General features: G+C 38.4%; 1 protein-coding gene across 5 annotated transcripts in view; it reads left to right on the top strand.

Annotated features, from left to right (window-relative positions):
• Positions 1 to 13,102, top strand: part of si:ch211-288d18.1 (USP6 N-terminal-like protein) — a 39,340-nt gene that overhangs the window by 6,796 nt on the left and 19,442 nt on the right. For 2 of the 5 annotated variants that reach the window (XM_017458431.3, XM_017458432.3), the window contains exon 2: positions 12,261 to 12,334. In XM_017458431.3, the coding sequence (XP_017313920.1) occupies positions 12,269 to 12,334 (66 nt within the window). In that variant the 5' untranslated portion in view covers positions 12,261 to 12,268. Of the gene's footprint in view, positions 1 to 9,852; positions 10,370 to 12,260; positions 12,335 to 12,444; positions 12,527 to 13,102 lie in introns of those variants that run through there. The other 3 variants (XM_047151641.2, XM_047151640.2, XM_047151639.2) reach the window with 3 other exon arrangements.

Genomic DNA, 13,102 nt, shown 5'->3' with positions numbered 1-13,102 from the left:
ATTTGTCTTTGTCTCTTGTAGACGTTACTAAAATGCTATTTCTGCCATGGAAATAATCGTGTGGTTCTTATACACCTCATAGATTCCAGCAGGCTGTAGGTCAGCAATTTTCAGGCCAGGACGGAAACCAGCATCTAGCTGGGAAGTCATTTACCTAGTTTGATAGGCAACTGTTAGTGAGGGAGGGAGGGAGCACCAGCCGTTAGGCCTCAGCTCCCCAGGCGCAGCTCTATTTATAGTAGATGCTGTAAGATACATGCCCACAGGTCAGCATTTTCCCTCCATTTTTCCATAAACATGAACCAGTTGAAAAAAGGTAGGCAGACCTCTGAAGTGAAAACTCAGTCACTCCAAAATGTCCAAAGAACCCTGCTACCCTAACCAGGAACCCAAGCAGGCTTTCAAGAACACACACTGCTCAAGAGGGCAGTGTGTGAATAGGGGACTATATAGGCCAGCACCACGTTGCTTGTGCCTTCGTCAATGGATGTTTGTGGATGTTTACTTATCAGTTAGACCGCAACACTTGCAGTCTTTTTGCATTTGTTAAGAAGTTTGGCAACAGTGTTGTGTGTCTGTGTGATGACGTGCTTGCCATGTTTCCTGTTAAAGTCCATCGCAGCCTTGCAATCCTGATCCAGCCATGAGAATGATTTCTATACCTTCTTCTTTCGTCCAAGGCATTCTTATAGGCTATCTAAAAAAATGTTTAACCTTTTGATCTTTTGTAAAAAAAAAAAAAAAAAAAAATTCACAAAAATACTCTGCTGTCATGGATATCAAACAATTGCAAACAAAACAAAGGTTTATATAAAAAAACCTCTTTGTTAAATATAGGTGTGCAACAATTATTGGCATCCTTTTAGTCAATACTTTGTGCTACCTCCCTTTGCAAAGATAACAGCTCTGAATCTTCTCCTCTAATTCCTGATGAGGTTGGAGAATACATGGCAAGGGATCTGAGACCATTTCTCCATGCAGAATCTCTCCAGAACCTCCAAAAATTCGAGGTCCAAGCTGGTGGACCCTCCTCCTCTTCAGTTCACCCTACAGGTTTTCTATGGGTTTCAAGTCAGGGGACTGGGATGGCCATGACAGGACCTTGATTTTGTGGTCAGTAAACAATTTTTGTGTTGATTTTTATTGTATGTTTTGGATCATTTGTTCTGCTGGACGATCCAACCGTAACCCATATTAAGATCCAACCATGGTCCTTTCTGGCAGAGGCAGTCAGGTTTTCATTTAATATCTGTTGATATTTGATAGAGTTCATGATGCCATGTACATAATAAAATGTCCAGGTCCTCTGGCAGAAAAACAGCCTGAAAACATTAAAGAGCCACCACCATATTTAACCATGGGCATGAGGTACTTTCCCATATGGCTACCTCTGTGTGTGCGCCAAAACCACCTCTGGTGTTTATTACCAAAAAACTCTATTTTTTTTCATCTGACCATAGAACCCGATCCCATTTGAAATTCCAGTAGTGTCTGGCAAACTGAAGATGCTTGAGTTTGTTTTTGGATGAGAGTAGAGGCTTTTTTCTTGAAACCCTTCCAAACAACTTGTGGTGATGTAGGTGACTTTGGATTGTAGTTTTGGAGATTTTCTGACCCCAAGATGCAACTAACTTCTGCAGTTCTCCAGCTGTGATCCTTGGAGGTTTTTTGGCCAATTGAACCATCCTCTTCACAGTGCGTTGAGACAATTCCAGGTTGATTCATAACATTTCCAGTTGACTGGAACAGCACTGATGATTAAACTACAGTCCTAAATTAATAATAAATAAATAAATAACCTCACGGTTACTCACTGCCATATAGTTTTACTTATGTTTACTTTGATCGTAGCTTTTTAATTAGACATTACAGATCTTACTTGTACCACCACAGTTTATCACCGTTTATCTACATTGTATGTGAGGAGCAAAGTGGGCTTGTTACAAATAGCTCCCGTTATAATTAACAACAGAATTTACACTGCAAGCGTGCAAAAATACAGCATATAATGACAATAAAGTTGAAGTAAACTAAACCTTTTAAGCAGTTCTCACCAATTTTCCTAACCCCTTGCACACAGTGAAGCATTTTGGATATAAACATGTTTGTTCTTGTACATAACTGTCATGCTTCCCTGCTACACAAGCTCAGATTTTTAAAGTTTGAAGGTTACAGTCTTCACGGCATTTAATATAAAATCCTCCCATGCCTTAGAGGATTTGGGTCGCACATTTTTTTCTGCCGTTACTTGACGACTACGCCCCCGTCTGATGGTGACTGAGGTCATATTGAGCATAAAAGGTAACGCTGACGTAAACAGTAAAATAAAGAAATTCATTTTTGTTGACTCGGGGTATTCTGCCTTGGAAAGGGGGAAAAAGTAGCCACTTAATGCATGGGACGATCTATGGCAGATCCACCTTTCTAATAATACAGTCCCTTTCTTACAGTTCCAGTTAGGAAAAGTGGCTCATACAATCCGAATAGTGTGACCAAGCTTTGTCTTGTTGATAGCTTGATGGACAGCAAAATGCTATCAGTTTTTTTTAATTGTCTGCTCTTAATAGTATTTGTGCCTCTAAACACTATTGTTTTCATACTACCACTGTTCACTGTCTAACTGAGTATGTTGTTTATGACGAAGTGAGATTGTTTGATTAAACACATACGATCAAATATAACTACCTTACGTGCAATGTAACTATGAATATAATGTAACTATGAAGCACAGTCATCTGACTGGTGGATTTGTTGCAGGGTTTTTATCTCAGTGTACTGTAGATTTGAAATTTATAGTGTATAAAAATGTAGATTTTAACATGCATGTATTTACCCGATAACATATAGCTTTATCCCCTAGTATATAGGTAGAATTTACCCAATAGTAAAAAGCTCTTAGAATATAAAGATATTTATTCCATTGTGTACAGGCAGTATATAGGATTGACCCCATAGTATATCAAGATGTATCCCATACTGTAGGATTTACCCAGCAGTGTATACCTCAGAATACACAAGACAGATTCATATGAAATGTATGGTGCATAACGGCACCAAAAATTCTGATATGTTGACGTAGTATGCATTCATTAGTACAATTATAAAGCCTGACTTTGCACTTTTTTGTTTTCTCTGTCTCTATTTCTCATACTCTGTCTTGTCTGAGGCAAATGGTGAAGCATGCAATAGGAGGAGCAGTGGAGATGCAAAACCACAGCTTTTCAGTTTCCACTTTCCCATTGCTTTTGCTGCCTCAAAGACAGATGAACCCAGGGATCTGTATTCTGAAAAGCAGATAGTTTCCACATGTAACCACAGTTCTCTTTTTTCTGCAGCATGGGCGACTGCAGGGCGTCTGAGGTTCAAAGACAACAGCGGAGTGTCCTCTAGTCTTCAGTGCAGACTTCTCTTGCCCTTTGTATCAGGGCCTCAGTCGTCTGCCATCAGTCAAACAGTTCTCAGTCTGTTCTTAAAAACATCCGCACTGGCCTTGTTAATGGCTTCCAGTGCAAAGTGCTAGTGATGCATGTCTCAGATCTGACCTTTCCTGGGGGAAGGGGGAAGCTGGATATTTTGGTGGATGTGTGCAAATAGCATGGGGCACAGATGATCTCTGAATATTTGTAAGCCAATAGAACAGAGACTTGTGCTAGTCTGCTCACAAGAAATTGCTTTGTAAAAAAGCATGTTCTAAATGTACACAATTTCAAGACAAATCTGACCTAATTGATTGATTGCAGCAAAATCTCTAAAACACTATTGCTGTTTATCGTAGCATAAAGCGTGTATGTTACTACATGAGAGTGCAAACACACGGTAAGTGAATTTGAGGTTCTTTAGTTTGTTCTTGTCTCAGCTAAAACATTCCCTAGAAGTCATGATGATGAGTAATGATGACAACTGAAAATGTTTTATTAGGGGAAATCCAAGAATCATTGACAGAGGTCCATATGGGGATCTTGGACTTAACGAGAGTAAATGCATAATAAGATTTCACAACAAGGGACAATAACAAGATGGCATACATAGATAATTAATCAAAGGCTTAAACCAGAACAGGTGAACACATTAGGGTACTCAACCAAGATCAGGACAGGGGACAGAAACAGGACTAGAACAGGAACAGAATCACATGGTTGTGAACTCAAAACAAAACAGATTTTATGGAAAGCCAAATGTCATTATTTGCTTGCATCATTACTCCATTATAAGTTTAAAAATGGCGTTTTCTAATCACCACCAGAGATTAAGATAATGCCACTAGGCATTAAATAAACACGCTGCATCCGAATATCTCTACTACCCTACTACATAGTAGGCGAAAAGCAGTATGCCAAAGGAAACATATGTCCGAATTCTCCATATTCATAAAACAGTAGGTGAGAAATCCCTGGATGACCTACTGCTTCCACCTCAATTCTGCAGTATGGAACAACTGGACACTGTGGATACTGCACTATCCCATATTGCAACGGGACTGGCACGGAAGACCTGTCAGAATCCACGCCGAGTAGTACGTCCAGATTGTATTCATGCTTACTGCTTATACTGATCAGTATGTACTGTATCAACAGCCAAGCAGTAGGCACTGAATCGAATGCAGTAGGTGCTGTGACAGTATGCGATTTCAAATGCAATATGCCATTAGGCATTAGTGTGCTCATTACAAAGCTCCTCCTCTACCGTCTTTGGGGAACCTACGTCAAGTCAGCTCATTCAATCAGAAATAATGCTGATTACTAATAATGCACCAATAATGGTGAAAAGGAACTTTGTTTTACATTGCAAGCCGTACTGCACCAAAACCTTACCTATTTAATGATGACTGAAGGACATCAGGTCATTTATTGGCTTTCCAGAAACACCCATCATGCTGGGAAACTCACTCAAATGCCCTACATTTAGAGCTTTTTTATGGCATTTTGCAGGCATGCTTATCCAGAGCGACTTACATTTTATCTCATTTTATGAAGGTTGCCTTGTTCAAGGGCCCAACAGTGGCAGATTGGTAGTGCTGGTATTTGAACTCACAACCTTCTAATCAGGAATCCACTATCTTAACCACTGACCTACCACTGCTACTAAACCCTATACCAACATGCCATGTCTGAGATGTTGCAAAATACAGAAGAAGACCAGACATACCAGAAGCTGTAGATTTCCAACATTCAGTCATATTTAATTTGTGTTTATTGAGAAGGGTTTTGAACCTGAAGGATTGCGGTTATGAATGCAAGACACATTACTACAGTGATACAGCCACAACTCCACTGGCTGCTTCTAGGATTTTTTTTTTTCAGGATTGGTGAGTGGACTGGCCAAGAAGGCATTGTTCCTAACTGACTCTGAAATGCACATGCATGAGGTGTAGATGTAATTGTGGTGCGATTTGAATATTAACAATAGTATTTTCTGTAGATGAAACTGTAAACATTTTAATATTTAACTAACATTTCAATACTCTCTTGCCACCAAAAAGATTGACCACTGCTCCAGCTAATTACTCAATTACAAACTACATGGTTATACACATGGATCAAATCGCATTTTCCCCCCAATTTTTCCTAGCTAGCTTGGAGGATAAACACGGTTAGGTGACTAACTTATGTGGTTGCTGGAGGCTAAACTTCTCTTTCTTCAACAGTGCTACAAAATTAAATCCTAGCCTTGATTTGCTGAGTCTCAAAGCTTTTCCACCTTTACAGAGTTTAGTAACAGTTGCTCCTAAAATCTAAAGAACCATTCAGTGGTTAAAACCTCAAGTTAGGAACGCTTATTTTAAACTTATTCTCACATCACTGTACTATAGTCAGCTTTCTAATTCTTAGAGAGTAATTTCAAATGTAAATCAGTCATTTTTCTAGTGAATCCAATAACCACAGAAATGTAACAATTTAACATGCTTTCACTCAAGCCTTATTTCAGTATTCTGTCAGACTGATTCTGAAATTATACCATCTCCAGGCATTTGTGATATTGATATGAGTGGAATTAAAGCTTTCTTGAATGTCTTCCAGTATACTGTAATCCTCCTTGCCAGGTTTGGAATGACATCCTTTAGACTTCTAGTCCAATGCTTCTTATAAAGTAGTTTAACCCAGATGTTGAATGTTTTTTCCAATGTAGTGCCAGATTAAAGTCTTTTATCCTCAGTACAGATTTAGAAGCTTTAGCATGTATGTAGGGAACGTATAAATTAAAGAGGCTGCTCAAAAAATCTGTAACCAGTTGAGCTTGCTTAATTTTAGGTAGAACATGAATGAGGAAAATGAATCCTGAACTATAAAAGAATGAAATCCTATATCCTAAGATGATGCCTCAACCAGTCCTAATCTTATAACTCTATTGTTAAATATATTGCTATTGCTGTAGAAGTGTCAAAAACATTCTAATCGTTATGTTATTTTGAGCAAATGGTTCAAATTTGGTGGTGCAGCAGGTAGGGTTCTCATTTGACAGCTCCATGGTTCCTGATTTGATCCTGAGCTTTGGTTACTGTCTGCTTGAAGTTGTTTGCATGTTCTCTCTACATGGGTTTCTTCCTAGTTCTCCAGTTTCCTCTCACCTCTCAAAAACATGGCAATAGGTGTATTGGCTATGCTAAATTGCCCCTAGGTGTGAACGTGTGTGTGCATGGTGGCCAGGATGTATCTAGGATGTATTTTCACCTCACACCCAGTGTTCCCAGTATTTGTTTTGGATCCACCATGACCTGACCAAGCTAAAACGGTTAATGTAGATGAATGCTTAGATGAACAAAATCTATGAATGAGCCCATCTGATTCATTCATAGCATGCTCACATTTACACACTCCTGTTGAAACAGGGACGTAACTGGCTATGCCAGTGGGACCAGATCCAGTGAGGATGGAAGGATACAAAGGAGAGGGCTTTGTACATGGTGTCCTTTACATCACTCGTAAAAGGCACCAGACTGTTTCATGTGAACCCTTGGCCTTTTTTATCCCCCCATCTGTTCGATGTTGAAGGAACAAGTATGCAATTGTGCAGTTAAGTGTGTGGCTTTTACAAAGAAGTCTTAGTCTGATTTGGCTGTGTGCTCGATATTTACAGTATACAGTGCCTTAATATTTAACTTCATTTAACTTTTCCACATTTTGTTGTGAACCTGGAATTGAAATGGACTTAATTGGGATATTTGCCATTTGATTTTCACAATATGTCAATATTTGAAGGTGCAAAATACTTTTTAAAAAAACCCAGAAAATTCTTGGCTTCATAAATTTTCAACCTGGGTCAATATTTGGTAGATCCACCTTTGGCTCCAACCACCAACTGACTCCAAGTCTTCTACTACATGTCAGCTTTGCACATCTGGATTCTAATATTTTTGGCAAAATTGCTCAGGATCTGTCAGAGTCCATTAGTGAACAGCAATTATCAAGTCTTGCCACAGATTCTCAATTGAATTTCATTACAAAATATTGGTCTGTGAGGATGAATATATTTTGTGCACTGAACCCTTACACTTTGGCTGCCTGGCACATTGGTGAACTGCTTATTCACAGAAACACAAGCTTTCTACGAGCAGTGAAAATTGGAGAAAGCTCTTAGTGAAAGGGGAAAGAAATTAAAGTTACGGGGAATTTTAAAACAGTTGCTTTGGTAAAACAACAGCAGCATGCATTTGTGTGTGGAGGTCTGTGTACAGGGTCTGTGCTGCAACAACTGACACATGGTAAGAACTGCTTGTAAGCACACATGACAGAAACAACTGTCAACTGTGCAAGTGGTACTATATACAGTCTACACCCATGGAAATTGTTGACTTTCCATGGAGTTGTTATCTTTAAAACAGGGCCTATTAATAAAGTTGATATACTTGAACAAAACCACAAGGAAAATTAGCTTTTTCAAACATTTATTCAGATATTCTTCTGTGGAAAAAGTACACCCTTGACCTCAGAAGCTAGTATTTCCCCCTTTAGCAGAAATAACTTGTAGGCATTTTGCATAATTGTCCACTAGGCCTGCTGGAATTTTTGTCTACTCTTCCATGCAATATTCTTTCAGTTGCAAGATGTTTGAGAAGTTTCTTGCATATACTGCCCGTTTCAAATCCCCCCCAGAAAATTTCAATGGGATTTGATTAGGCCGTGCCATAAACCTCCATTTCTTCTTTTTGATCCATTCCTTGTTGGATTTGCTAGTGTGTTTAGGATCATTATCCTTCATTTATAACTTCAACTTTCGGGCAGATGGCCTCACGTTATCTCCAAGCACTCTTTGATATGATGCAGAATACATAGATGAATCAATGAATGCAAGCCGTCCAGTCCCTGAGGCAGTGAAGCAACCCCAAACCTTAACATTTCCACCAATGTTCTTCACAGTTGGTATGAGGTGCCTTTCCTGAAAAGCTGTCTTTGGTCTGAACCAAACATGTCTACTGTTACTGTGGCCAAACAACTCTATCTTTGATTCGTCTGTCCAGAGCACATTATTCCAAAAGGCCTGGACTTTGCCTATATGCTCATTGGGAAACTGTAGTCTTGCAAAGGCATTTTCCTACAGTAGCATGCCTCACATGCAGGTCAAATTTGTGCAGTCTTTCTGATTGCAGAAGCATCTACTTTGACACCAACAGTTGCAATGCTTACTTTCAGATCCTGTGATGAAATCTTGGGGTTCTTGGAGACTTTTTTTGCAACAGACTGTCTGCTCTTGGGCTGAATTTGCTGGGACGGCCAGTCCTGGACAAATTGGTAGAAATCTGCACACAGATTATTTTCCTTACAGTGGAATGATGTATTTCAAATAATTTGGAGATGTTTTTAAATCCCTTGCCAAACTCATAGGCATCTAAAACCTTTTTTCTGAAGGCCTTGCAGAACTCTTTAGATCTTGGCATGATGACACCACACACCTCAATAGCAAAGGGAACACCAGACACTAGATATGAAAGGCTTAAATGAGACAGTTTCCACCTGCACTCCCTAAGACAAACCACTGGTGATCAACCATTGGTGATAGGTGTTGGATAACCATTTTTGCTTCAATAAAAGTAAAGAAAGAAAAAACAAAGGCAACCTAAGTAAACACACTGTGCCGTTTTTCTATGTTGTATTTCATTTGAAGATCTAAAACTGTTTAGTATGAAATCAGGATCATTTGTGAAAATTTTTTAAAAAGTGAATCAGGATAAATATTTTTTCACAGCACATTTCACGAATCCACTGTATCTTATATTTGTCTTCATAACACAGTCCTGTTAAATTCTCTGTTCTAATTTGTCAGAAGGTATTTATTAACGTTGTATATCAGCAGCTCTGATTTGCTGTAATTCAGATTACAGGTTTATAATACTGAGCTGCTTGTAATATGTTATAACATCTCATTCACTCATGATTGATATGGTGATTTAAGCTTATTTAATATTTATGGAAGGAGTCTCCAGTGTCAATACTTTGCAACATTCAGAATCCCTGTGTCCCAATTGGCATACTATCCGTACTAAATAGTATCCGAGAAGAGATTTAGTGTGATTTAGTGAGATTTAGTATGTTGAAATGAGTATCGCAAAGGTGCCCTGATGGTCTGCTATTACCAGTAGATCTTCGAAGCGTGGATCCGTGGACACTTTTGCAGCTAATCTTGCTCACAACTCCTTGTGCGGGGGGGAACAAAGTTTTTTTTTTTTTAATGTGTTTTTTTCCCCACTAAAATCAAGGATGCATTTTAGAGAAGTGTAAATGAAATCTAAATCAAGGGAATGATAAATTAAATTGTATAGCATAAATTATATAAGGAATAATGAATGAAGAAAAGCTGAAATGCAGTGTGGAGTTTGTTTATGGTGACAGTGTTCTCTTGCGGGCAAAAGCATTCTCTTCCAATACATGACGTGTTAGTATGTCCCAGTACTTCCATACTCTTTTAATACACACTCAAAAGTATGTACTTTTTCTTTACAAAAAGAGTGCATACTTTTAGCCCATAGTATAAGTATGCCAGTTGGGATGCAAGATACGCTAGGAAGATTCCAGTGATGGTTTATCTGTGTCTATCTGTGCAGAAGACAGACAGGGCTCAGTTTTGCCATGATTGCTTAACGTAGCAGTGTGTCATGCCCAGTGTGGGTGCTGGATTCTATTTCTGTGTTTGTGTATGTGCTGCAGATGTCTGTGGCCCAGAGGAAAGGGGACGGAGTCAGCACACTCAGAGCTGAAGCTTGGCATGAGCTCTTGTTAGCTCCAGGGCCTGAAGTTCCCAGGAGGCTAATATTTCTCAGGCTGAAAAGAGACAGCCTTCGAATTTCTAAAACAGACCTCATAACATTAGTAACGTTTTGGTCAGTTAATGTCCACTAGAACACAGATTAACTCTCCAGGGTTCAATGGATATGCGTGTAAGTTCTCTACAAATAGTAACTTTTTACCAGCAAATTGTACAGCTACCATCATGCTATACTGCAGATAATCTCATTACAAACTGTTTTCCAGGTGTAGCACTTTTTAAAATATGCTACTTGATTTCTAAAAATGGGCAGGCGTGTTTTCAAAGATATGAAATTCGGAGTAAATTTATTTACGTTTTCTGATAAACTACTAAATGCTATGACTCGTCTTTTAAAAGTCTGTTAAAATCAGTTTTCCCCAACCAAAAAAACCCTGATGTGTTAGATGGCGTTTAACCATAGCTTATTGTTCGTTTAATAATCTTAATATAATCATACATATTATTCAGTAACTACTAACAGGTGAAACTTACAGAAACGGACTATTGATAGGAATTTTTCATACTGTTGAATTTGAGTCATGCACAGAAGTGTGGTGTGAATGCAAGTGAAACTGAGCTCCAATACTATAATTTGATTGGAATGTAAATTATAGAATAGTGTCACTTGTGGTACATCGAGTACTGCGGCATCTCATGACTGCAGAGTTCCTGGTTCGATGCTGAGCTCGGTTTACAGTCTCGGTGGAGCGTAATATTCTCCTTGTGTTCTCTGGTTTCCTCCCACCTTCAAAATACATGGCATTAGAACTGGCTATGCTAAATTGTGAGTTTTGTGTGTGTGTGTGTGTGTGTGTGTGTGTGTGTGTGTGTGTGTGTGTGTGTGTGTGTGTGTGTGTGTGCTGATTCCCACCTTGTGCCCAGTGTTCCCTGGAAAGTCTCTGGATTCTACTGAACAGGATGAAAATATATGTAAATCATAGCATGGTATAATGTATTGATAATGATGCTATAAAATTTCACAGTGATTTGAAATGCCATCATTTCAAAATTGTAAAATGTTTCTTCAGTCAGTACAAAATTTTGCCCGTGTTGGGTGTATCATTGCGTGAAGAGTATGTGAAGAATACTGGAATACGAAAGGTGTAGACATGAAACTATATCACAATATTTCATGGTATTTTTTCGATAAAAATGATATGAAAATAGTAACGTTCAACATTGGCCACGAGTCACATCACCATACAGACATTGATCCAGAAAACTTCAAACTGAATCCTGACCATCATCAAATACTAAACTATACCAATTAAGTAGGCTAAAAGATTGAATATGAATTTGATTCACATATTAAAATTCCAGTGAACATGCAAACACCAATATTCACAGGATTGATAATCTAACCCCAGGAAAAACAAATGGAAATGTATAAAAGTGAACCACTTTCATACATATTACGGAGGAAGCTCCTGTATTTAGGGATTAATTCTTCTTCATCGTCTAGGGTCCCGTCTTGCTTGTTCTCATTCTGCGTCAGCAACTATATCGTCAATATCGTGGGATGACAAATTCTTATCAAGGAAGAATTGTCCCGGTATATCATGGACGATACGATATGTCACAGCCCTACTGCCTACCCAATAATAAACTTCTTGTATTATATTAAGCTTAAACTGAAGCAAATAAATAGACTATAAAACTTATTTTAATCATTATTTCCCTTATATAATAACGTATAAATGAATTCAGACTCTTAATCTCTTAATTCAAATAAAGCATTCTTTCATCTCAAGGAACCTACGTCAAATCTAAACACATAGAGATGAAGCCGGTGCTATGTTTATACCCAGTGTATATAAAATGGATTTAGATTAAACACTTTACATTTACTATTTACCATGTACTCTAGATAATTCACTTCATTTGGATAAGCGTTCACTTTCCCCATCATCTCAGGAAGGTGGTGTACATAATACCTGAAACTGTTTTGTGTGTGTCCTCACCAGATTTTTGAACGTTTTAATGAAACCTTTATAAGTCATAGATGTGGTATGTGTTTTCAGATATTGACATGAAGAAGGATATAGAGGTGCTGATAGCTGAGGAACGTGCACAGATCATCTGTAAATATGATAAGGTAAGAAAGCGTTTATTTGTTGTTCTATGTTCACATGAATTACGAATATTACTAGATATGTTATATATAATATTTATTTATTTATTTTTACATGTAATGTATACTTGCAGGAGGAGGAGCACACTCATTTTTGATCGCTTGAACAAAAATCTTCAACCATGGAGAGAACGGGTGTCTAAAGATAAAGTTAATGTAAAGACGTGTGTGTGTGTTTGTGTGTGTGTGTGCGCCCTATAAAGCTGATGACCTGCTGTTCCTTTATTTATACAGAGAGTTTTGTGAGAGTGAAATCGTCATACAAAGATGCTTTAGACTCTTGCTATGGCTGTTGCTTTGTGTTGTTGCACTGCTCCTGAAGCACAAAATGCCCGTATAAACCTGTTATAGCATCATCACAAAAGAGCTGGAGTGCGTACTGCTGGAAATGTTTACACTTGCCTTAAAAGTAGGCTTTCATTTTTGATATGGAGCTGTTTCATGTAATAAGGTGCTAGGATACATGGTGATGTTTTCTTGTTACAACATCCTGGTTTCAGTTTGCTTCAGCAATCTTCTAGAAGATATACGGTATATCCCCTCGAAGAAATGATTCTTTGTTCTAGTGGTGTCATTGCAAATGGAATTGCACAGCTTGATCGTTTTGGACACACTTCCAAGAAACATTTTGTCAAATTGTCCCTGAACACGTATGTGCATGGTGCCCTGCAATGGACTGTCATCCCTTCTAGGGTGTCGACCTACAGTTCATAAGTTTACATACACCTAGCA

Source organism: Ictalurus punctatus, chromosome 27 (assembly GCF_001660625.3).
Source record: "Ictalurus punctatus breed USDA103 chromosome 27, Coco_2.0, whole genome shotgun sequence".
NCBI classification, from domain to species: domain Eukaryota; kingdom Metazoa; phylum Chordata; class Actinopteri; order Siluriformes; family Ictaluridae; genus Ictalurus; species Ictalurus punctatus.
The sequence above is the reverse complement of the archived record's forward strand: the minus strand, read 5'-3'. Positions and strand labels throughout refer to the sequence as shown.